The 26,166-nt window shown below is 41.0% G+C and overlaps 1 protein-coding gene across 15 annotated transcripts in view; it reads right to left on the minus strand.

The window, feature by feature from the left end:
• The window catches only part of LOC103465714 (pleckstrin homology domain-containing family A member 7-like), a 151,876-nt gene that overhangs the window by 24,113 nt on the left and 101,597 nt on the right, over nt 1–26,166 (minus strand). For 9 of the 15 annotated variants that reach the window (XM_081607724.1, XM_081607728.1, XM_081607725.1 and 6 more), the window contains 8 exons: nt 22,562–22,666; nt 20,432–20,504; nt 17,252–17,352; nt 7,634–7,812; nt 4,214–4,759; nt 3,276–3,831; nt 1,896–1,979; nt 401–628 (listed from right to left, as the gene is read on the minus strand). In XM_081607724.1, the coding sequence (XP_081463850.1) occupies nt 401–628; nt 1,896–1,979; nt 3,276–3,831; nt 4,214–4,759; nt 7,634–7,812; nt 17,252–17,352; nt 20,432–20,504; nt 22,562–22,666 (1,872 nt within the window). The other 6 variants (XM_081607731.1, XM_081607732.1, XM_081607733.1 and 3 more) reach the window with 4 other exon arrangements.

A 26,166-nucleotide genomic window follows, 5' to 3' on the forward strand; every position in this document is an offset into this window, starting at 1 on the left:
TGTTTTCAAAGTTAGCAAAAGCACGAAACAGAAAATTAGCTCTGCCCTTAGCGCGTTAGCGGAAGTATTCCCACCACAAAGATTGATGCATTTTATTAGGATTTTATCTAAAACAACAGCACAAAGTAGTAATGTCAAACTGGATTTCATTTACTTTGTGGTGTTTCTACCAGTTTTAGACATTTACATATGTAAAGCTTTGTCAATACAATAACATTTAAATTTTATAATGAAAAAAATCCGATGATGTGTGTTGCATAAAAAAGTAACAAATTGTCAAAATTCTTTTTTTGATATGTATAATTTTAATGTTATAAAACCTTTAATGAAGATTTAGTGGCAGCCTCTACCAGCTCCTGGTAACATGAGGGAGGGGTAGCCATGCCTCTCGGGGCCCCACCTGGACGCTGCAGAGGCCGACATCTTCGAGGTGCGACTCAGGAGACGCGGTGGCGCTGAGGAGGAGGGGGCTGTCGCTAACGGCGACAGCGGTGAGGAGGCGGTTTTGGTGGCAGGACTCTCTGGGAGCGTTCAGCCGCTGGATCTGAGCTAAGGTCTGCTGACGCACAGCGGCCATCTTGGCCTGGTGGCGGCGCAGTTGAATGAGGAGCAGAGTGAGCTCCTCCGGCTGTCGGGAGGCACCGCAGGATATTCAGTCTGGCAGCTCTCAACACTGACCTCACATGCTGAACAAAAACCCACTCAGCTCTTCAATGCCTTCACTGTCACTGTGCTACGATGCAGAAGCACAAAATCTTACCAAGTGTTTTTGGTCTAGATTCTGCTGCAAATGTCACGTTAAAATGTCTTATTACAATGGCAGCTTGTTATTCTAATAACTAATAGTTTTTCATCAATATTGAGGAATTGTTAAAACAAGCTTGTATTTCTTGCTGAAAAGTTACTTGTTTATTTCTTGAATATGTACAAAAAATACAGCATGGAGCTTAGCGTAAAAGCTTTTGTTTTAGAAATTTAAGGAAGTGGGTAGAAGTATAAACTTATCAAAATTCCCCCTCCTTAACCATCTACATTTACATTTAATTCATACATGTACCTACTAAACCAGCATCTAATAGTAAACGCATCAATACAGCATCTAATTTTAAACACAGCAGATGAACAATTGCTATTCCTTTAAATTTCACCAAAAAACAAAACTAATGTTAATAACAAAAACACCAGCAACAATTGACTAATAATATAATGTATTAAATTCAGCAATAATCATATGTTTATCTGATCATTTGAACTGTTTGGTCTAAGTTCAATATTGAATGATTCAAGTTTTTTCTAGTAGATCTGAATTTGCATATTTTAAACTGTAATATAGATGTATGTAACGTCTACATTACCTTCTTTAACTTATAAATATGCTCTGTAGTCTTAAACAATTGTTGAATGTTTTCCAAAAATTGCTTGTTTTTGGCTTTGTGTCATTTCACCAGGTCAAAAAACTCATAATTTGGATTTCACAAAAAAGGTGTTAATGCTTTCTAAATGTCCCACCTTATGGATTATTGCTGTTGCTCTTTCTTAATAGTTAGCATCGTCTTATTTCAAGTGCCCCAAGATATTTGCAGTAGAAACTGGACCAAAAATACTTAGTAAGATGTTGGGTTTTTGCAGTGTAATGCGTCGTGTGACTCATCGCTGATCTGGACAAGCAGAACTGCAGCTTAATTAAAGATTAAAGAGGCTGAAACAAAAATCTGCTACACATAAAGTGGACTTCACAGTTCTCTGATCAACAACCAACTGACCAGGAAATGAATCCACAAACGGTCGCTAAAACCCTCCGCTGGCAGAACCGAGGAGCTCCGCAACGCAGAGCCTGAAATCTTAAAGGTTTTGGCATCGTGTGCATCCGAAGTGAATGCAGTTATTAAACGTACCGTCTTGCCATGAAGGCTGGGAGCGCTGACTGTGTGAGTGATGTAGCCAGTTGAAGGCATCGAGCGTCTCTCAATAGTAGCAGCCTGCAACACAGACATCCGTGTTGGTAGTTAACGATCTGGGTGAGATGGAGCTACAGACTCAGAATAGATACCGTTACAGTCAGGTTTAATTGCAGTATGTAACGTCTCAAGAAATAGTTGGATTTCACTGTTCTAAATCTGTGATATTTTCTTCTAGGATGCATGAAAACAGAATCAGGCAAACAAACACCCACTACCTGAACCACTGCTGACCGTCTTATTGGAGGGTAAAGTCATAAATATGCAGTAATGTAGAAGAAGGTTGTTCTGATTCTGTTGAGCAGGGGTCCCCAAACTTTTTCTTGTGAGGGCCACATAACTTTTCCCTTCTCTGGTGGGGGGCCGGAGTCAGTTTGTAACAGAAAAAGTGTGACGTTTGCCAGGAGTGCCTAAATATAAAAATGTATTGTTTTCCAGAAAGCACAATCAAATAACCCTCTCTGGGTTCTTCACAGAAAAAATCCAGGAAATAAATAATAACACTATTTATGAAATAAATACCGTATTTTCCGGACTACAAGCCACAACCCCAAAGTTTTAAAAAAACCCAGTAAACATACACATATTATCCACAGATATCTCTGCTGCTCCAGGTTTTCCAAAGCAATGCAGCACCAGCAGAGGGGGGCAGACCCCAAAAAATTGAGTCATAACAGGTCAATTGAATATCACATTTATTACGGATGAAAAAGAAAAAGTTGCCAAGTTTAGATTTAACTGAACTGATTACGATAGTTTCCGAACGGTAACTGTAACAGTAAAAGTGCTGATCCTTCATGTCTGCTACTAGCATGTGCTAAATGAAAATGGGCACCTTGTTCTTTAGATTCCAACGGCAGCTTGCATCAATTATTGTTGCACTACTGCCATCTACTGGATCCTAATATCCATACCTCAAATTCTCATAATGATCCCAGTATTATTTAAAAAACGAAAAATCTTCTTTTTCCCCTCAATGCTATTTAACTGATCAACAACATTCTCAAATTTCAATTCCCTATTAAAACCTAATTCCGTTTTAATGGGCGCTTTCTTCTTTTATTTCCAATTTTGACTTCCAATGATTCACTTCCTGCCAAAAACCCCCGTGGTGGTTGAAGAAAAATCCACATATAAGCCACATGGTTCAAAGCTTAGGAAAAAAGTAGCGGCTTATAGTCCAGAAAATACGGCATATAAAAAAAAATCTAAATGCTCTCTGGTATTGTTCAGGGGGCCGGACCAAATGTGGAGGCGGGCCGGATGCGGCCCACGGGCCCTAGTTTGGGGACCACTGCTGTTGAGTATTATTCTTACCTTCAGCATCTGAGACTTGCTCCTGCGGGGGGACACGGTGAAGGGGACGTTCAGCTGGGGCCCGTCCCCAGCGGGCCTTACAGTCACCCGTTCGGCAGGAGTGTGCGGCCTTCGGTTGGGGGACAGCGTCCTGCTGGTGCCTGGCGGAGGCCCCGGTGGCGGGATGTCTGCGGCCGACGGTGGCACCGACACGCAGCGAGGAGACCCCTCCGACCTGCGCAACAAGGAGGAAGGCGGCACGGTGGACGGGGGGCGGGGCCCGAACGGGTAATCCGGGGCCGGGGTGTAGATTGGCGCCGTGGGGCTGCCATGACGGAACTGTTGGCGCTGCTGCCACTCGTACAGCTGCAGCACTGTGTTGGACCCCGTGCCCCCCTGGTCTGGGGTGAGGCGGAAGTGGCTCAGGCGGTCGTGGGCGTACTTGTACTCGCCGAGTCGACCCGATGGGGGGCTGTGGCGTGGAGTTTTTGGCAAAGTTTGAAAGGCATCCATGGAGGTGTACTTGTTCTGCGTGGGCGGCGTCCGGCGGGGAAGGGTGTTTTCTCTGGAGGGCGGGCTGTTGAAGAGGAATACGGCAGAAATAATTTCCTCCAACACAATAATTACCATTAAGAGAGTCTCTGAATCTCTAGTGTCTTTCAAGACACCCAGGAACAATTTACAACATAAAGTGAAATAAAAGCAATGTAAATAAGAAGTTAGGAAAGGCTGTAAGCTTTGAGTTGTGATCTGAAAGTAAGAAGAATCAGTAGCTGCATTTCTACGACAAACGTGCACAGATGATATCAAAGGCTGGTAGTAAGGACCCAGACGGAAGATGTTCATCACCAGCTCATCAAGAGTGAAGTTCCGTTTCGAAGAAGCAACATTTTTTACAGCTGAAAATCAAGTGACTAAAATCAGAAAGTTTTTATGCAAAGTGAACAATATTGACCTACCCCCTTTGCTCAGCCTTCTGAACTTTGACCCACTGCTCCACCTGCTCCAGAGTGTTCCTCCTCTGCAGATGCTTGAACGTGTCGGAGGCTGCCGGCTCCGGCGCCCTCTGGTACGTCCCCGCCGCGATGCCGTTGGGCTCCAGGATGGGGCTGGGCGTGGACACCAGGCCGTTCCTCATGCAAAGGCTGGAGGGCAATGTCGAGGCGGAGCGGGACGGAGCGCGGGACGTCACCCTGGACACGGGAGCAGAGGCGGATGCGCGGTCCGACAGAGGGAGTGTGGAGGCGGCTGGCGGTCTGGATGGAAGGGGGCTCTGTTTGTCCATCTCCAAAGAGGCGGTCCCCGCGTGGCGCTCCAGGGTGAAGTTGCCGGCGTCCTGGTGAAAGCTGCAGAGCTCTTCTGTGTTACGGTGAATGGGCTCCAGCAGAACTTCGTGGACAATTGCTTTTGTGGTTTCAGAGTCTACGGTCTTCATCTTGTGGTGATTCACATGGTTTGTCTGCGGGACAGCTTGTTGCAACAACGAGGTGACTTGGTCAACGGGTCTGGAGAGAAGGAGAGCCACGGACAGATAATGTTAAATAATACAATGAAACTCTACAAAAATACCCAAAGCTTGATGATGTCAAACTGAAATAAGAAGTATTGGCGTTAGCATCGGCGATATGGGCTCTGTATTTCCATGGTATCACACCTTTATGATGCAGATTTTCAAAGTTTGAGATATTGCTGCATAATCTACAGATGCTTTAAAATTCTCTACACACTTCTCCCTGACCCGTCTGCTGCGATCCATGGTTTTCATAATGTAGTTTGTTTTGTGTTTGTGTTTGGGGTTTTTTGCCATCAAATCACTGATTTTGTGATACTACTTTAGAAATATATTGTTTCCTCATTAAAAAACACAAAAAAATCTGGAATCCAAGGAAAAAAGATGAGCAAAATGACACCAAACATTCCTTTAAATTCTTTCATAGTTTTGATTGTTGAAACTCCCCATAATAATGATATAATGATATTAATAATGTTGAGGCCACAGAAGTAAGAAACACTGCCTCCTGCAGGTGGGAGTCGGTGAGTTGCACTCAATGTTTTTTTTGACAATTTTTGCAGAAAATTTGCAATAAACTCATAACTCTGCAAAAAGCCCCAAAAACTGCAGGATTCTGTTGATTTTGCATGAATTTTTGTGGACATATATTCTTTTTAAATATATTTTCTTTAGGGGTGTTGGAATAAAGGTGCATAGAGTCAAACACACATCACACTTTTCAGATTTTTGCTTGGAAACGTGTTCATAATTTTGCTTCAGATTCTTGCGGTCTATTCATAGTTTTGGCTAACGTGTGGAAGAGTTCAAGGGGCATGAACACTTACAGCAAGGCACCACTAGTGATAAAAAAGATATTCTCTGGCTAATTTGCTCAAAAAAAGTCATTTATACCTAACTGCTCACTAAATAATAAGCTCATTAAAGTCATTTGATCTCCAGAACATTGTATTCCCATGTTCTGAGAGTTTAGATCTTTGTTCTTTTGTCCTGAACCGAATCTAAAGTAGATGGCTGTCACATAAAAGAGAAATTTTAAGCCTCATCTTCTACTTTAAGGACAGAACTAAATACACCGTGCAGATCTTTTTTCTTTTTTCTTTCTTTTTTCCTTTTTTTAAAGCTTCGCAGCTGACAAGCAAAGCCTTAAAGGCAAAAGCTGATTCAAAACTCATTAATTAAGTCCAACATGAAAAAGCCTTGCGAAATATTCAGGTTTCTGTCATGAAAGAAAAACCTTGCATAATAATAAGAAAGCCTGTGGTGCCAAGATTCTCCTTCCCGGCAGCTACTATCTAAAAATAATTCAGTAAAACGGGCACACTGGCGACTGCTTTGACCCCATTTGATGCTAGTTACAAAGTACTTTTGGTACTCCCTTTGCATCCTGTCAATACTCATGAAAAATAAACACTACAACCAAAAATTTTAACAACAACAAAGCGCAACGTGGCAGGTGGTGTTAGTGCTGCTGTCACGGCTTCCGCAGGCAAACAAACCGGAAAAGAGGGAGCTTTAGCAGAAAGTTCAGAGAACTCCCGGTTGGAAGCTGTCGGAGGCTCGGTTTTCTTTCTGTCATTCAGAAGCAGGCAGCGGTGTGTTGTGGGATTTCCTCTCGTAAGAACGGAGTAATGAGAAAGGACGGGAGTGTGTGAGGGAGGGGGCAGTGGGCCGCGTCTGAGCTTGCCAGTGAGGGACCGTACGTATTTGATCTGCGCTACCTCCCATCGTCAACGCATTAATAACACATGAAGGGAGCCGCCGATGGTTAAAAAAAACGCCGTCGTCTGAACGCGATGTCTCAAAGCACAAAAACAAACACGCTGCGCACGGAGCGGACGCTCAATCAACCAGAGAGCAAAGTCGGCCAGAGAGAGAGAAACCAAGATGTCATACATGTTATCAAAGGCTGAAGAACACGGCACTATACAATATTCATTTTGATGGGAGGCTGAATACCTAAAGGGAAGTGGTGTGTTTAAAGGCAGACAGAAGCATAAAGTCAAATAGATCAGAGAATAGACTTTAAAATGTTAGTTTATAAATCACTTTATGTTCTTAGCACCAGAATACATTACAGACCTAGTTTATAGCTCAATAACTGAAACTGCATGATGTTTCTTGATCGTTTCGCTTTAGGTCCAGAGGTAATAACTTCACTGCTATGGACTGGTGACCTGTCCAGATTGTACCCCGCCTCTCGCCAAAAACGTTCGCTGGAGATAGGAACCAGCAACCCTCCTGATCCCGCTGGGGACAAGGGTGCTAGAAAATGGATGGACGGATAGATAATAACTTCAGTTTTGTTTTTGTTTAGCTGGAGAAAGTCGTGGCACATCCACGCGTTGATGTTTTCTAAGCATCTGTTCAGTGATTGGATATGGGTTCATGTTCACCTAGTGACGTAATGTAGAGCTGTGTATCATCTGCATAGTTATGCTAGCTAATCTTATTCAAGGTTTCCCCCAGTAAATTTACTATAAGTCTGGTGGGCCACCAGGCTTTACTAGAAAGAGACCTCATGGCCAACTTAGATCAGAAGGTATGAGAAGATTATGCTTAACGAATGTATTAATTATTCAACAGTGAATAAAAGTGAAACAAAAAAAAATTGAAAGTTGATGTTTCTTTACATATTTTGTAGAACTCTCTGTTGGTTTTCGAAGCGGGTCCTCGGACAGAAGCTGATGCAGTTTGGGGGTGTCATGGAAACGTTTTTGAACCTCTGCTAAAAGCTATATATGGTGTTGACACAAATGAATATCTTCTCTTTGCCATATACGTTAATACCAAAGTAGAAACGGACCTCATGTGAGAACCAGACTCCTCTGGCAATGCGTGCTGTAAGGTTTCGGGTGTGAGGGCCTACCTGAGCCTGTCGGGGTGGTTCTGCATCAGCGATGCCTGGTTCATGGCCTTCAGCCAGGTGCTCATGTCCTCCTGGGTGTCAGCGCTGAAGTAATACGTCCGCATGCCAGTGTGCTCTGCCTGCGAGCCAATCACAGAGCTCTGCTTGTAAATGTATGAACGCATACCGGTGTGGCTAGCCTAGAGGAAGAGAGCAGAGGCCAGGTCAGATCAGCTGGAGGAAAACAGAGGTCATCTGGACAACAGTGCAGGGGTCGAAGAGAGAGGGCAGCATGCTGTCCCATGGCGGGAGAGGGGGTAGAGAAAACATCAATGGCGGGTTAGCAGGCACTAACCAATGCAGAGAGGGAGAAATCACACAGTACGGTGGCACAGACATAAATATCAGGCACTTGGGTTCAACAATGGCCACAACCTTCACCAACGTAAGCAAGGATACATTGATATGATGGAGAATGGGAAATATAGAAGGCTTAACACAAATTATCCTTTCAAATTGTTTACCTTGAGGTCTTTTCACTTAGACACCTACTTTACAGATGTAAAAGCTGCTACAGTGTTGGATCATGAGATGCCTGGAAGACATCTTTTAGAATAACTGACATGAACAACGATAGCTCCTAAAAGAGAAAAGAGACTGCATTTCTTGTAGTTTAATGAACCAACAAGCAGAACAAAAAGGGTAGAGAGACCACAAGCTTCGTGGTGGTGTTAAAGATTGTGTTCTTGTGTTCGGCTGATTGTGAGATGGAGGAAAGACCTTCGTTTGGTTTCCTACCGGGAGGAAAAGCTCTGCCCTCGTCTCAAGACGTTTGAAGCCTCTGACCAGCTGCTGTGTTTCAAAAGGGGAAAAGTGTAGAAAGAGTGATTTGCTGTTTTAGTTTTCTCCAGACCTAATGTTTTGCATCTAATTACAAAGTTACATTTTTTATCTCGTCTGACAGTAAGACCTCGTTCCCGGATTTAAGAACCTCTACTAACTTCTGTTCAACATTAGCTTCACTTCTCCACTGACTTTAGATTTGTGCAATAATTGTTGAATTGACAAGATTTCCCTCCTGGAGATGTGGATGTCTGGAGCCCCAACGAATTCACCAAGTACGGAGGCCCAGACTGGTCAACAAAATGCAAAAGTCACAAAAACAACAAAAGTCACAAGAAAAACAATAAATGCCAACACAACAGCAAAAAGTTTCAAAGCAACAAAAAGTTACAACGCAACAAGAAAATGCCACAAAGAAAAAGCTGCATCGCAAAAAAAACAAGTCACAAAGTAACAAATACCATAATCTAACAAATGTCACAATGCAACAAGCCACAAACGAAAAGCTGCATCACAAAAACTACTTGCTATTGAGTAACCGATGCCGCAACACAACAAAAGTCAACAAAATAACTGAAGTCACAACATAACCAAAGTCACAAACTAACAACAAAAAAGCAACAAAAAGCCAATGCTGAAATTATGATATAACAGAAGAAATGTTAACAAATTTAGCATCACTTCGGATTTAGCATAATTTCTGTTTCAGAATAAACAGAAATTATACTACGGCTGCGTTGTTTTGAACATGGCGCAGGTTTCACTGTTATCTCGTAGCTTTTGCAGCTGTGTTGACTTTTTTCATTGTCCCCTCTGGGCCACCGTATTCATGGGCAACTTGGTTCCTTCTCTGATTAAATGCGCTCCTTACTGAGTCTTACCATTTAGACGGATGGCTTTGGTGGGTTTGACGTTATGGATGATGGATGGTGTTTATCTTCACAATGCTATTTGTTCACTAATGCTCTCTAGCAAACCTTTAGTGGCGTGTCCATCAGTTGTACAGGATTTTCCTTTCGTTTCCCTCTCTAGATACATGCATTTATAGTTGTAATGTGAAAATATTCAAGGGATATGAATTATTTTGCGCAGTGCTACATCTGTAAATGGATGTTGTTCTGTCTCACATCCACATCTTTTTTGTGAATAAACGACACGTCGCTTTTGGCGGTGCTAAATGTTACAGTATTCCTCCCATCTTTTCCTCCACTGTCCCAAGTGACTCTAAAAGATTATTTCTTGCAGCTCCGGGTTCAGAGCCATCTTTTTTATCTACCAGGCTATCGCACAACCGAGAAATCCACAGGAAGAATCTGTTTGAAAAAGCTACTCCGGTTGTGTAGGTGGAAATGGCAGGAAAAAACCCCAAAACCAGACAACGCAGCACCGGGTAGAGATGGAAAGCAGGGGGGGGGGTGTTGAGAAATCTTCTTTTTTTTTTTTTATTCGGCGTGTTTACGGCTGCCGTGGCAACAAGATCTTCAAAAGAGATCTGCAGCCTCCCTGTAGGTCACTGTGCCAAGTCCAGAGAGGAGCCTCAAGAGGTGGATACCAAGAAGCTTTCTGATTGAAAATCCATTAAGAATTGATTACAGGCTGAGAATATTCCAGCTTCACCGCTCGACGTGATGCCCGTCTACTTCTAACTAACCTCAGGAACACAAGAAACACCAAAAAACAAGCAGAACCAGTCGAAAATTTAAGGAAGACCTTCTGTGTAACAGCTGCTGATTAATTAACAGTCTCTAAGTGCTTTGTATCCTTGATAAATAGGTCTTTGTTGTAAATGTGGGGTTATTAGTTCCCCTTAGAAGCCGGGCTGCACTTCACTGAGCCCAGCTTTTTAAATAATCCACTTTCCCTTTTCCTTCCTTCCTTCCTTCCGTCCTCCACCGCCTCGGCCGCTGAGACCAGCAGACAAACGAGAGTCCTCTCTCGAGAACAGATGCATGTAAATGAAAAGTAATTAAACATAGAATCTCCCATACTCTAATTCCTTCTCTGAATAATGAATGCAGAACAGCAGGGGGGTTGTACAGCATTTGGATCTACTTTGGCTGCAGTACAGACATTTTCTCTGTTCTCCGGTTCAGATTAGAAGACGAGCGCGTTTCAGCAGCTTGGCTTTCTCGTCTTTCAGTGAGCAAACACGCCGAACGTTACGCCCACACAGACGCTTTTAACGTACACACCAAACACTGGTGGATAAAGCAGACTGTCACCCCTGCTGTGTTACTGTAAACTCTAAATAAACCCTGGCAAAGAAGCCGACAAACGTGCATGCAGGCACCGTGTTCGTTCACGTCCGCTTCTTACAGAGCCGCTGCCCCGGCCGCTCACGCAAACTTATCCCTGATTACAAGAGAAAAAGCGCTTCAATATAAAGCTCTCTGGCTCAGCATGCCCAAAACACAGGCTCTGACCCCGACACTTCACGGTGTTTTGGAGCTGATTGCGCTGCTGGATCGACCCAACCGGGACTGGATAACCTGGAAAAGCACACCTGCCACAATTAAAACTGGGCAAAGGTAGGATTTAACACCTTGTCTTTGTCTGATGACTGTTATTTTTGACTGTTATTTTTGTACATCATCCCTGACAGGTTATGTGAAAACCCGCATTTGAAAGATAAATCTAAAGTCCTTTTAAAGACCTTAAATGAATGAAATTTAAGACCTGTTTCAAGACACAAATTTACAGAAATGTACACAAATCTACAGTATTCACCGTCGTAGTTCTACGTTTTTTACACAGAATTCACCTTAGCATCGTATGGGTTGGCAATTGGAAATAAGCCAATAGGTAATTTCTATTGCTATTGGAAATTAACTATTGCTAGGCCAATTTTTGAACAGTTGGCTGTTCAAATGTATTGACAGCCAACTGTCAATACATTTAAACTTACCCATGACAGACACAAAAAAATAAATAAAAATTTTGCCTCAACCGCCTCGAAGGCAGCGAAGGCACCCGAGCATGACTCAAACTTTTGTCTGATGGAAAAGAGTTTAAATTATCAAAATTTAAGACATTTGATTAACATATTTAAGGCTAACTTACATTTTTAAAATAAATGTAAGACCATAATTTTAGATATGTAAATTTAAAACATTTTAAGGATGCGTGATATACTCCTATTTTTATGCTTGTGACTGTTTCTTCAGCCAGTCAAAGGTTCATCTACTACTGACATGGGTGAATATTTATGCAATCTACTTATTTTATGTAAAATGTTTTTTTTATTTTATTGTTATTTTTGTTTAATATTTTATTTATTTTATTTGTGGAAATCAGTTTTCACATTGACACAGGGTGTCTTTTGTAAATGTTTTGCCAACCTCCCCAACCCCTCCAAAAAACAGAAATCAATAAAAAAAAAAGGACTTTTAAAAAATTGAATTCAAAAGGGCAAAACCTCCAAAGTTTTAAGAATGTATTTTGGAGGTACTTTATAAAAACACATCTTTATAATCAGTGAGGTGTATTTTATATATATAAAAAAAAAAACACACGCACTTTTTGTGCCTTGAAATTTAAAAAGGCAGTTATTGAGTTATATGAGATTTCTATATCTACCCTTTTGTCAACAGACTATTTCGGTGTTCGTACCAAAGACAATTGTAGGCAATTTCTACAACATTGGTGTTTTTCTGTTATTTCAAAGCCATTTAAATAGAACTGCTCTTTATTGCAGGCCTCTTTTCTATGTATGGGCCCAACATTTCAGATTGTTTGGCTAAAACAGATGTCTGAAAACATCAGGATGCTGCCCGGATAAAAAGCACCAATATTACGAATCACATTAGGGCTGCTAATCTCCAGAAGCCGAGGCATAGTAAATTAGATCAGAAGGCAGAGGAATGGGAAGGAGGCTGGTTAGAAATTACGTCTCAAACACCAAACATAAACTAAACATTTCAAGGAAAGCAAAAGAGCATCCTGAGGAAACAGCTGTCAAAGCGCGCCTCCTGACTCTCCATCAGCTCCCCGACAGATGGCCTCTTATAGCTACCGAGACAAAAGTCAGATGTTTTCACATGTGCAGCACCGCTGTGCAGACATGAACGGATATTTGTACTGTAAAATGTTGCACATGTAACTTTTTAAACGCCCTAAACTGACCTCGAGTGTGCTTCGACTTTAACACGGAGGAAGAAACAAAGTATACATAAAAAAAAGTCAAAAAACAGGTACATGCGCCACAAACCTTCAGCAGACGATAAATAAATAAATATTAACAATAAAAAACAGAGTCCTTGGCCGCCTTTATCGGGAACGCTGAGAGGGTCGTTGAGCTTTGAGTGCGCGCGGCTAACACACCCACACACCGAGAGCTCGCGCCGCTCTGTTTGGATGCGCGTGGGAGTTGGTGACACTTTTAAGTCGGGTTTCTGATTATCTGCCTCAGCACCAGTTTTGTTTAATTGTATTTGATGAAGCAGAGACAAAAAAAGGAGAACAAAATCCCACCGTTCGCTTTCTGTCTTTTTTTCTTTGAGCCCCGTTTTGCACAGGAACAAGCCTTTATCAGTTCAACCCTCTGTGTCCTTTCAAACGTTTCCTCTCATTATTTTCGTTTAGTATTTTCCACTCTGAATCACTTCCTGCCTTTTTCCGTGTCCACTCCTGCCGCAGCCTGAAAATATCGCTTACGTCTCTCCCTCTCCGTCTCTCTCTCTCACACACACACACGTGCGCACGCACACGCACGCACGCAAACACACACCCACACACCGCCCCCCCCACACACACACACACGCAAGCTCACAATGGTGCTCAGTCGTCGCTTTCGGACAACCGCTGACAAACTCTCGATTTTTTTTCAGGCGCTATTTAAAGAGTCGCTTGTGTTCTCACCGATAAGCCACAGCTGCCAGAGCGCCACAAAGCTCCGGATAAGTTACCTTCTCCCCAACCTGCCACCACGAAAACCGGATTTAAACTGGAATCACTTAGACGGAAAGCTTGTTGGTGTTTTTGGCTCTGCACGGAAACAGTGTCTGGTGTGTAAAAATTATTCACGTTTCAGCTCAAGAGTGCAAAAACACACAGAGAGAGAGATTCCACGTTGTTAGCCAAAATGGAAACGCTTGGAAGAACCTTTAGCAGCAATAATGATGATAATGTTCTCTGTATGACCTTATCATCGCCCACATTGTGGAGGAGGAATATTTGCTCACTTTTGTTTCTGCTCCTCTCGCTTTAAAATCCATTTTAATCCCAATTTAATTTAGAATGTTTTAATTAGCCGTGGTAGCATCTTGATTATTTTACTTTCAGCCATTTTTGTTGTGGATTTTTCTGCTGTACTTGTCCTGTTAATGAGCCAATTTGGGCCAAGCTTAAGGTGTTGGAGCGGACCAACTCCCCATTTGACTTGACAGTACTTTGGTATTCAGTATATGGCGCTCTAGTTAAAACAAGCCCTCATCATCACTGTCCACTACCGTGCATTACAATGGAATGACGGGTTTTTGCTGGTGTGCTGTTTTAATGACCAAGAAAAATGGTGCTGAATGAATGTTTACTTCGGACAACAAACATAAGTAAAAGAAAATAGGTACGTCAGTCTGTGGATAACTGCATCCGCGCATTTTTCCAATGGTGCACTGAGTCGGACAGTTAACTGCTCAACAGGAAACAGTTTTCACATCCAACTGTTTTGTATGCGACGCCGAGCCGATGAGACTGACGAGGACTGCCGCTCTCTGAGCTGCTCCAGCTGCGTCTCCATCACAAAGGTGCGCAAAACTTTGTCACTATTCCACTAGTGTAGACAAAAGCCTCTGCGATTTTGCAAACGCTGAATTTCCTTTAAATAAGAAACACAATTGAAATCACATGTGAAAAAGTGTCATATTTCTTTAATCTCCTGGGTGATAAATTTATTTAATCGATTAATCAGATTTTCTGTTTTAGAAGATTTCATTTTTGGGAAATCTGGATGTTTTTATTCATCAATCTCCTTAGTCTACCTAAACCACCATCTTGAATAATATAAATATGACCTAAATATAAATTAAATTCTATAAATACAGGTCTTATTTTTTCCAAGTCCTGAAATGTCAAACCTCAACAAAAGAGACGTTTCTCATTAGCGTAACTCCAGAATATAACAAGTTTCTCATGTTCAGATTTAGAACTACGGAACATTCTGCGTTCAAATTTTACTTTCTTTCCCTTCCTTTCTTCCCAGAAAAGTTGTGTGACATAAGTTACAAGCAGCAGATCTGACATAAGAAAAACACAGTGGTGTGGCCACACAGACACACACTAGGAAGATCCATTATGTAACAACAGGACAAGGTGAGGAAAGAGAGCCAAACGACGATAACAATGACAAATGAAATCAAGATAAGGGCGATAACGCAGACAGTCAAATGAAACATCAGCCGAAAACAAACACGCTCCTCTCAGGACATGCATCAAAAACACAGGAATATACGCAGCTGTTGTATATTCTCCCATATTTATAACCAACAAAGCCACGGCGACGGCAGGCGACAGGGATGAGGAAGGGTCACATCTGGCCAGAAAGAGGGAGAGAGAGAGAGGGAGAGGGAGAGAAAGAGAGAGAGAGAGAGAGAGAGACGACACCACAGCAGTAGAGTGAGTACCTATTTATGGGCGGGCTTTCACTGGACGGCTCAACACACTCACAGGGAGGGAGGGAGGTCCCAGCCAGGCAGCCGGCCAACGGCAACAAGAGAGGGGAGAGGGTTCGGTAAATAGAGGGGCAGGGGGAGCATGGAGGGGTGTGGGGAGCAGGGTTTGATATGCGGCTGACCGTGGATGTGCTGGAGATGGAGTTTAATCAACAAATACAACCAATCAAATGTGTTTGTTTTTCATTGTAGTGCAACATGGCGACCTTGTTCCAACCCCCTTCTGCTGTTTTCAGCATCAGAGTGTTTGGAAATCCTGCTGAACTCAAACTGAGCAGAGTTTGGTGGACATGAACGAGATTCCTGTAGAAAACCTCAGAGGCCAAATGAAAGAAAACCAGGCTTCACAAAGCAAACAGCCGTTTCATTTTGTCGTCCCCTGAAAGGCCTTGGACTTATTGGATTCTGGGTGTTAAGGTGAAATGAAACTGGCAGTTTTAACACTTTATAGGTGTTTGATTGATTTAAGAGAGTTTTACCTTCAAAAGATGGTAAAATTGAAAAAGAAAATTGGATATATTTTAGGAAAGGGGAAGAGAAACAGCAATACTGTCACTTTACTGAGAAAAAAGTACACTAATTAAAAAAGATACTTTATTTTTTTCTAGAGAGGCCAAAATAATAAGTAAACTCTGCAATATTTGACCTACATTATAAGAAAATAGAAAAAAAACACAATCTAGAACCAAAGAATCCAGACGACTTGTATCTTTCGTTGCAGTGATTTTACATGAAAACTTAATATCACGATAGAAAGAAAGCACACCTTTAAAAACCTTTGGTTTCAACATTTCAGGGCCTTAGAAAGTTCATGTAAATGGATCAAAATTGAACCTCAACAGATTCCACACCGTCACAAAGTGGAAAAGCGTTTTGTGTCACGTTTGCCTTGTCATGAACAGAACTCAGCAGACAGACGAGCAGACGATCCCGTCCGGCCAGAAGAATAAAGCAGCATTTACCTCAGGCTTTAATTAGGAACAAGGTGCAAAGGCTGCAAGTGGGATTGGCTCTGAGCTTTCAGTGCCAAGGCGTTGCCACCGCAACTTGTCACAACAACTCGGGCTGAAGCAACAGTTTGGTTTTTATTTGCTTTTACCCTTCGAACAAACACAGCCGTGACATGTAGACCCTCCCACGTGAGTCTGGATGGATTCGTAGAAAAACGAGCATCTGCTCATAGCGCTGTCAGGCTGAACTGTAAAGACAAACAACAGCAAAAAGAAAAAGCTGCGCCTCAGGGAGCGGAGAGGCTTCCTGCCGTTCCGTCTCGACAGAGACACTGACAGACAGACAGTCGGCTGTAATGGACGCTGCTGCAACAGGTGGGGGGGAAGGGTGTAGGTAAAAATCCAATCTGTGAAGCACAACTACAATAGACTAAATACATGAATGCACATAAATAGGAAACCTGTGTGGTAAACCACAAAAATATCAATAATAATAACAAAAATATGATAATGGACGCTGTTTGGGGAGTTGAAAAGTTTGTGAACCCCTGCACTAAAAAACTGGCTGCTATAATTACAGAAAGTGTTTCTACAGCGTATGGACTTTAGGAAGCTATATCCAAAAGCCACGCACTTAAAATCTAAATCAAAAACATCCAGGTTTGTGATCATAACATGACAACATGTGGAAAAGTTCAAAGGTTATGAAGGGCAATTTGCTGTATTGGCGTTTAGCATGAGCTTCTCAGGCTGAAATGACAGAAATAACTCAGTGGAAACTTCTCAGCTTTAAATAGCAGGAAGCATACATGCATTTTATCTCAAGTGGTTCCAGTGGGAGGAAAAAAAAAACATTATCTGTCAGTCAGGATGGAATCACTTCCAACCGGCAGTCATGACGCACAGCATCAAGACGACTTATTTCTTCTTGTTGACTTGAAAGAGAAACCCTCCTATTTTTTTTTATCGCCGCTTTGACGTTTCGATGATTTCATTCGGTAAATTGTGCGCTAGCCGACTTGAAGAACATTTGCAAATGATGAGCTGAGAAATAATTGCTGCTTATTGTTATTACAAAAAAACAACAAAACATTTTCATCTTAACTTTGAAAGAAAACCACAATCACATTAAGAACTACCAGGCAGCATAGAAAGAGTGCTGACAACAAAAAGAGGCGTACCTTGAAGGCATACTTGCGGCTGATGTGATCTTCGGGGCCAACGGGTGAAATGACATAGCTGGGCAGAGGAATACTGCCCAAGACCGCCTCCTCTCTGCTGTCTGCAGAGAGAGGGAGAGAAAGTGAGTGAGGGAGTGGATAATCAGGGCGGGGTAGGTGAGGGAAAACAGAGATAAAGATAGAGAGAAAAGGAAGGGGCAATAAAATAAGAATCACTCATCACCCTCTAATTTCACGCCCCTCCTGCCACCAGCGACACGACGCTCTCATGCCGTCGCTCCATGTGCCAGAAGCTAAAAGAGCGGCGGAGTAAACGCTAACCATCCGCCAAACACGCGTTTCTCCAGCCTTTGACCTTTAACCTTTACCCTAAACTTTTGTCTTAACGCCTAAAGCCGCTGCTTGAGGAATGATGTTCTCACATTTTTAAAAATATCGCTCTATGTTTACAACTCTGTACATGTTGGCTTTCCACTCGGTACCGCCTCAGAGAATTACAACGTGTGTTTGCATGTGTTTGCACGTGTGCGTGTGTGTGCGTTCAATGATTGCTTCATTGTAAAATTCACTGCTGTTATGAAGGAATGTGTGCATGCCACATGTCGGCGTCTACGAGTGTTTGGATGGAAGGTGATAAGGTAACGCTGTAGATTACACGGACAGTTGGGTTGAAAATAATCCAAGGTAGTTTGGAGGACACATTCCCCACATGGTGGACGAGACGGTGGGAGCCACCTTACACACACACACGCACGCACACACACACACACGCACACACACGCACACACACGCACACGCGCACACACACACACACACACACACACATGCGCACACGCACACACACACACACACACACACACACACACACACACACACACACACACACACACACACACACACACACACGCACACGGAGCAAACCTGATCAGCTCAGAGTTAAATTTAGAGTTATCTAGTAACTAGTACCATTTACTTGAATAACTTGAGTACTTTTTACTTTTAAGAGCCTTTTTTGTTGCTGCTCTTACTTGAGTAAGATGTCTGGCTCCTCTACCCACTGTGAGAAACTTCACAGACCTGCTGCTTTTGTTAAAGTTTCATAAGATTTTTTTATTGAAAGAAACTGACTTGGACAAATGTTTCTTTTGCTTGATTTTGTTATTTTAGAATTATAAAACTTTACATTCTGGTGATGCTTCATCTGTTACTTGAGCCGCCTTTTTACCAAACACCTTTAAGAGCAAACGCTTCACTCTTAGTGAGGCCTGTCGCAATAAATTAGTTATTGGCGCGATAAATTAAAATAAACTGAATAATTTCCATTGGCGTGATTTATCATTTTCATCTTTTCTCTCTTTTTCTACCAAAAACTGGATGATAAAAATCTTCAGCCCCTTTTTTTGGAGGGCAACTTTATTTACAGAGACTTCATGATTCATTTTATTTGTCGTTTCTGTTGTTTTGTTTTGAGGCGGGCTCTGATTGGTTATCTAATGGAACTGGGAGCACTGGGAGAAGACAGATTATATGTCTCATCACACCATATGGTCACGACACAGTAACAATTTCAACAAATATATTTAAAAAAATTTTTTTATAAAAGTTACACACCGCAGCTTTATGAATTATTGAAGTAGTTGTTTATGATCTTTCTTGTATTTTATTGTTTAAAAAGTGACAGAAGCAAAAACAAAAGAAATCTAGAGCCCTGATGGAAACCAGCACCCACGACATTATAGAAAGACCAACGTGCGTTTGTGTTCATGAACACACGAGATGAAAGGAAACGACGAGCGTACCGGATCAAGACTTTTCATGTTGAGAGCAGAAACCTTTGAACTGAAAAGAGACAAAACTGAAACGGCGGCGAATCGATGTCACCCCACTGCCGAGGCGACTCCCGAAAGGATCCGTCAAAAACAGACGGAGATGGCAAAGGAGCGCGCAGAGAGGCGGATTAAGACAGGAAGAACGACAGAGCCCAGTGGTTAGTGTGTGATGTGTGTGTGTGAGCTCTTGTCACATACGTGTTTCACTAGGAAAAATCCAATTAAAGGACGCCAAGATTGATTTACTGCCTCCTTCGTCAGTTCCACTTCACAAAAACAATCAGAACATGTCAAGCTGTCTGCACTTTTTCTACACAGTTCCTACCAAAGTCAAATTTGTGACATAAATACTGTTTTTTTTATATATATTTTTAATTTAATTTAATGTAGACTGACACACAGAGTTCTGGACCAAGTTGGTACCGTCACGACTAATCACTGACAAACTCAGGCATTTGCACTTGCAAAGTTTTTCAACTTAAAATTTCATGACCGATCTCAGCAAGCAGGCAAGTTATAATCAGAGTATTAATAGTTTTGTCAAGAAATATGAATGAAGGGTTAAAGAGGAACCGGCCGCGGAATCGGACGATTTTTGATTAAGTTAGCTATTTTCATTTTTAGAGAGTTGGGGGAAGTAGAAAAGTGACGCTGCAAGAAAACAAGATGTTACCAAGTATTTTTGTCTAGTTTTTAGAGTAAATATCTCAGTACACTTGAAATAAGACCAAACTAACTTACAAGAAACCTTTTAGCAAGAAATAGGAGATTGTTTAGAGTAAAAAAAAATCCTTAATATTGATTTAAAAAAATACTCGCTCAATTGGCAGATGAAAAATGTTAGAAGTGAAATAAATCTGGAACTAATGCTTCCTAAAAATAAACATTAAAGGAATATTTACTTAAAACAAGCTCTTATATCTTGCTAAAAAGTTACTTGTAAGTTAGTTTTGTCTTATTTGAAGTGTACTAAAATATTTGCTCTACAAACTGGATCAAAAGTACTTGGTAAGATAAGATGTTGTGTTTTTGCAGTGGATGGGATGCTTCCAGAAAGGAAATTATATATTTTTTATGGAGGCGTGTTGACTGCTACTTTTAAACAAATAACAGGAAATTCAGTGTATTTCTGCTCTCCTCTTTCCTTTTTTCCATCTAACTTGGCAAAGTTGAAATACTGTCTAAAATTCCAGCTTAAAGCTACACATTTTTCCTTCACGTTTTTTATTTTTTGGTTTCCATTGACACCCCCTACCTATTTGATCATCAGTTTATTATGTTTTTATAGTTTTATAAAGTGTAAAAAAAACAAACTGTGTTGCTCATGCTATGTCTTGTTGCACAGACTCACCTTTGTAGTAGAAAAGGCAGAAATCAGACAAGACAAACCACTTCCTCTTCCAAAGGCGCATCCCAGAGCTGTCCTGAGGAGAGGAAACAATAGGCAAAACACTCATGAATTATAATAATAATAATGTACTGAAAAGTCCACAGAGTGACGGAAGGAGGAAATGATGGGGAAAAAAGGAAAATTTGTGACAAGACCAAGCAGATATGGAGAGAAACCGCCTTTATTAGAAAAGTGAGCCGGACACGAGCAGGGAATGTTTACAGGCTCGCTGCTTTGTTCTGCTGCTTGTTTCATCCTGTATGTTCGTCTGCTAAAAATGGAGCCATTTAAAGAGGAGAGGTGACACAGCAGAAGCAGAAAACAAAAAACCTCCAACCTCAAACAAAGTTATAAATACTCCTCCCATTTGCTCAAAATGTAGAAAATGTGTGGTATCTGCGGTGTGGGCAGATGAAAGGGATAAAACACACTCTGTCCAACTGGCCACAGGGACGCTGACCCGAGTGTGAGGTATGAGGTGTTGTAATTGTGATATAGGTGTCACGCATACTGATGCGTGTGCCAATGTTTGCTGCCGTCTTGATTCTCGTCGTCTCGCCATTCGCATCGTAGCGAGGCCAGGCGTCTTTCCGGCGGGGCGGTGCTGAGTGCCGGTTATTTTAAGGAGAACTTTAAATAAGCAAACACTCTCCAGTAATGGCCCGACTGCGATCAAACACCAGGTGCTCCACATTCCCAAAGTACACGGAATAAATCAGGGAGGAGTAAAAGTGGGCCGCGGAAAAAAGCCGAAACTTTACTGACCCAACTGGAGTGGAATTTGGTGGAGTGGGGACTTCTGTAAAATAATAATAATAACAACAACAACAACACAGGTGTAAAGGGATAATAATAATACATGTTTCTCAGATTCGCTGCTGGTCAAGATGGCTGTATCATCACGGTTACAGTGTAGTCCAATCAAAGTGTGGACATCAAAGTGTGGCCCGAGAGCCATTTGTGGCCCTTAAAATGATTTTGTTTGGCTGCTGAACTCAAGAATGGTAAAAAGAAATTTCATAAAAACGTTTATTTTTAAAAGATGGCTTGTAGGCTGTGGTTAATTGTGATACAGGTGTCATGATATACCTATATCATGACATAGCTCATGCCTCTGGGGTTCCTGTTATTTCACCGCTTTAGCATTTCCTACATTTGAATCTGCTTTTTTTTCATACCAAGTTGTGCAGTCTGCTGTGAGATATTTCAACCATGCATCAATTCCTACCAACATTCCAAAGTAAGTATTGGTGTTAGTTGTTGGCAAGCACTGCTAAGCCCAAAGATACTGCACATATATCTTTAATCCAAAGAATAATAAAGGAATGGTCAAGACTAACCTTCATAAAATTGTCAGACAACAGGGTGATAATAAGATGGTGCAAAAACACAATAATGCTCAATTTCTTTCTCATTTGGTTATGTAAAAAAGAAAAAAGTCCAATTTCATCCCAGTATTATTTGGTATTATTTTGGCGATGATGTAAGCAATGGCTCAAAAAAATACAATTTAAGAAAATCTTTATATAGTCTGACAGGTTTCACCAAATGAGATTTAACTCTTTTTTATAAATGAAATGCAACACATACATTACGACAAAAATGTACAAAAGGAAATTTTGTATTTCATAGAATAGTGTCAAGCATTTTTTCCCAGAATGCAACAAGCATCTTATTGTCTGGCAACAGAAGTGAGCCAGCGGCGAAGACAAACATCGTCCTGACAGCTGGAAATTAATTACAAAAAACCTGCTAGCTAGCTAGCAAGGGTGTATTAGCAGCTAGATAGCAATAGCCTCCAATCACAGAACATGACATGCGACTCAAACTTTTTCTGGACAGAAAAGTTTCACACAAAAAATACACTACATAGAATATACGAGATTAAATTGTTCTGACATAATTTAAGACCTGTATTCAACGTCTTTAAGGCCAACTTAAATTCTTAACATGAATGTAAGATATTTTAAGGCCATAATTTTAGGGACATGGAATTAAGACTTTTTTAAGGATGAGTGGACACTTTGGTCCTAAAATAAATCCCGAACATGATATGATGGACTACGATATCTGAGCAGGGGGGTCGTCTACCTGTTTGTACAGCCATCCTCGGACCACCACTGGGACGTTAGGATTCCTCTTGATGGATTGTTCTCTTTTCCCAAAGTTGTGAGTCTTCCCACTGGATCGAGATGCCTGCAACACACAAAACCCAAACAACCAGGAATAATTCAGTCAAAAAAACCTTCCACGGCATCAAGGTAACTTAAAAACAGGCTCTTAAACCAATACAGTAGATAAGCACGTGCATTTTAGCTCTAAATGCTAAACTTCTGTATCTAATCTGTGGTTTAGAAATTGAGATTAAAAGCAAGACATCTGACTTCATCCGAGTGGGACAAAATTGGCGCTCTGCTCTTAATCAGAGCATTCAATCTCACTTATAGCAGCCCAGCACAGGCCTTCATCCACACTATCATTATCTTTTTGTTTGATACCTCTCCTTTTCTGCCCCAATTGTTGCCTAATTATAGTCATTACTCGGCGACAGACAATTTTCTACCTGATTTCTGACAGTGACAGTCACTGTTGTTATAACATTAGTCAAACAAAGGCAAAACCTCTCTATCCTGGGCGAGAAGGAGGAGGACTGAAGTGAAAGTCAGAGGTTTACATATCTCTATATGGAAAAGTACATAGAGGTAACATCAAAGAAAGCGAGTCAGTAACTCTGAGAATCAATGGTGACTGTAGTGTATTATATTGCAGGGTTTCCCCCAGAAAACTTGCTAAGCCCGGTGGTCGGGGCGTCGAGGCGGTCCACCGGTTTTTGTATTAAAAAATGTTAAGTTGACAGGAAATGTAATAGTATTACTGTGTAATTATGTTATGGGAAAACATCTCCAGTGAAATGCAACGATCTGATGCTGTGAGTTTAATCTTTGAATTTACAAATACAAATTAGTAAACTTATTGCTTTTTAGGCTGGCCAATTAAACTACTTCGTTCTCCCATATTTCACTAAATCTAGCACAGAAGCTGTTAGAGCTGCTGATGTTTTTAGCAACAAAAGGGGCCCGTAAATCTAACCCTGCTCCAGGCCTCATGCAGCCTTGGACCGGCCCTGCATGATGAGGTAATCTGCTGCACTGCGCAGAGATGCGCAACAAACGGGAGATTTAATTCAATGCTGCTAATGTGGCTTTAGTAGCTTGGTAACACTTTATTTGACGGGGGGGTGAATAAGACTGTCATGACACTGTCATAAACATGACATAACACCTGTCATGAACATGAATAAGCCTTCATGAATATTTATGACTGCTGTCATAAAGCGTCATTCGGTAAATTATGACACTTTTAATACAAAGTTGACATTATTCAAAATGTCTTTGTGACAACTTGACATTAACCAAGAAATCATTACTGATATAAATTTGTTATAAAAGTATTACTTAATGCACTTTAAAAATGAGAAAACTTTGTTATTAAAGGTAAAATTTAAACAGTAATGATTCAGCTGTTAGGACCTTCTTAACAACAGCTTTAGCTAAAAGTCTTTTGGGCTACAACTTAAAACCATTTTTCCCACTCAAATTATTCCCACCATTCAAAGCAAAACAGCTGAACCTCAGACATGACTACGTGTTCATCTAACAGGTTTTCAAAGGATCACTGGGCTAAAAGACGATATTAAATCAGTAGCATAAAATGATAGGAGGTTTGCAAGTTTGAATAATTGCCCTGCGATGGACTGGCGACCTGTCCAGGGTGACCCCGCCTCTCGCTTGTTGACAGCTGGAGATGGACACCAGCACCCCTAATGACCCTAATGGGATAAGGGTGTACTGCTGGCTTCTTGGCTGCTTCTCAGCTTAACGTTCTTCTTTCCATTTTCTGATGTTTAAGTTGGCTTTTACTGATGTGATCTGCATGTTGGGACATTGTTTATAACCTTCCACTGACTCAACCTCTCCACCTCCTCCCAAACCTGCCTGCTGTGTCCCTTGGTCTTCACGATGCTACTAATGTTCTCAAAAACCTCCTAACAGCTGAATGCTGGGATTAAATTACACACCATCTACTGCTTATGTCACTCCTAAAGGTAACTGGTTGAGCTGAATTTTATTTAGGGGTGTTCAAGTAAAAGCGTCTGTATACAAATTAATTTATTCATTTTTATTTGTATAAAACTGCTGACAGGAAAGTTTAGTGAGTGACTCTGAATACTTGTCTGTCGGTGGTGACAGGCTCTGGTGATGACGGATGAGGCCAACATGCTATGTATATGAAAGATAGCTGACAAAGAGCAAGCATTCCTTGCTAATAATAGCATGTGCATATTGAAGTGCCTGTATCCTCAACAGATATAATTTCCCTTGAGAAACTAACTTGTGCGGCTGCAGTGCCTTCACTGAGATTTAAAGAGAATTAACTTGTATTTTGTAAGAATCCAAATCCAAAGGAGAGGAGACAGCAAAGAGGATGTTTAAAGGAAAATGGAATTAAATGTAAATAAAGTGAAAAAGAATAAGGAAATGACAAAACCGAATCAATCATCAAAATTTAAGTTGTTAAAGTGGTTGACGGAGAATCGTTTTACTTTGATTTAAATTCAATGTATTAACATCAAACCAGATATTTTAGCTCTCCTCGAATTGGTTGTGAAGTGGATTTATGTTCTCTATACAGCAAAAATAAATGCTTTGTCATCTGCAGACAGTATAAAAACTTTACAAACGTCACTGATATGAAAAACGAATAACATTGTTCCAAACACTCAGCCCTGAGAAACTCCATGTAAAAATCCCAGCAACTACCAATCTGCATTGTCTGTTTTGAACACACTGAAATGTATTTTCACTCTAATGTACAAAAATTAGACTGCCTAAGGAATAAAGAGTGGAAATTATTATTATTTCTAAGTGATTGGTGATTTTTTTAAAATATCTCAACGTTTTGCAGGTTATATATAAATTATATCTTGTGTTATTTAAAAAAATATTTAGGTAATACTTTAGCAAAATAAATATAGCTCAATACATCCTACATGTTATCTAACTTGTACACTGATCACAAAATGACTTTACATCTAAGCCTGGCACGATAAATTTTGCTGGACGATAAATTGTCCCAGAAATCATTGCTATAAAAAAAACAACAACCTTTTGACATCATTTTCAGACACAATCTTGTAAGCTTGGTTTCTCAAAGGCCAAAAACTTTAATTTTGTAAAAAATAACTTGACACTAAAACTGGAAGAAATTTCAAATATTCAAAATAAAATGTGACAAGCAAAAACACTAAGGAAAACAGAAATAAAAAACACACAGCAGAAACCATAAATGAAATGGATCATGTAAACAAAAGTTGCCCTTCAAAAATTATGATTAGAATATAAATTGTAGAGCTCAATTGAATTTATCATGCGATTAATTGATTAATTGCTTATAGCGACAGACCTACAGTATTCTAAAATCTCAGAAGAAAAACTTCATTCCCCACCAGAGCTGGAGGTGAATGTTTGTTTGATGTGAGTGTGAATGTCTGCCGTTCCACAGCTGGAAAGAAGAAACAGACTCACTAATTAGAGGGAGGCTGGTTGGCCAAGCGAGAAGACAATACACACAGAGACACTACAATATCGCCATGCGGTAAATATTAAGCATGTTCATGTGGCATGCCTTCCATTGCC

This window comes from Poecilia reticulata, chromosome 6 (genome assembly GCF_904066995.2).
Source record: "Poecilia reticulata chromosome 6, P_reticulata-male-v2, whole genome shotgun sequence".
In the NCBI taxonomy this organism is placed as follows: Eukaryota; Metazoa; Chordata; class Actinopteri; order Cyprinodontiformes; family Poeciliidae; genus Poecilia; species Poecilia reticulata.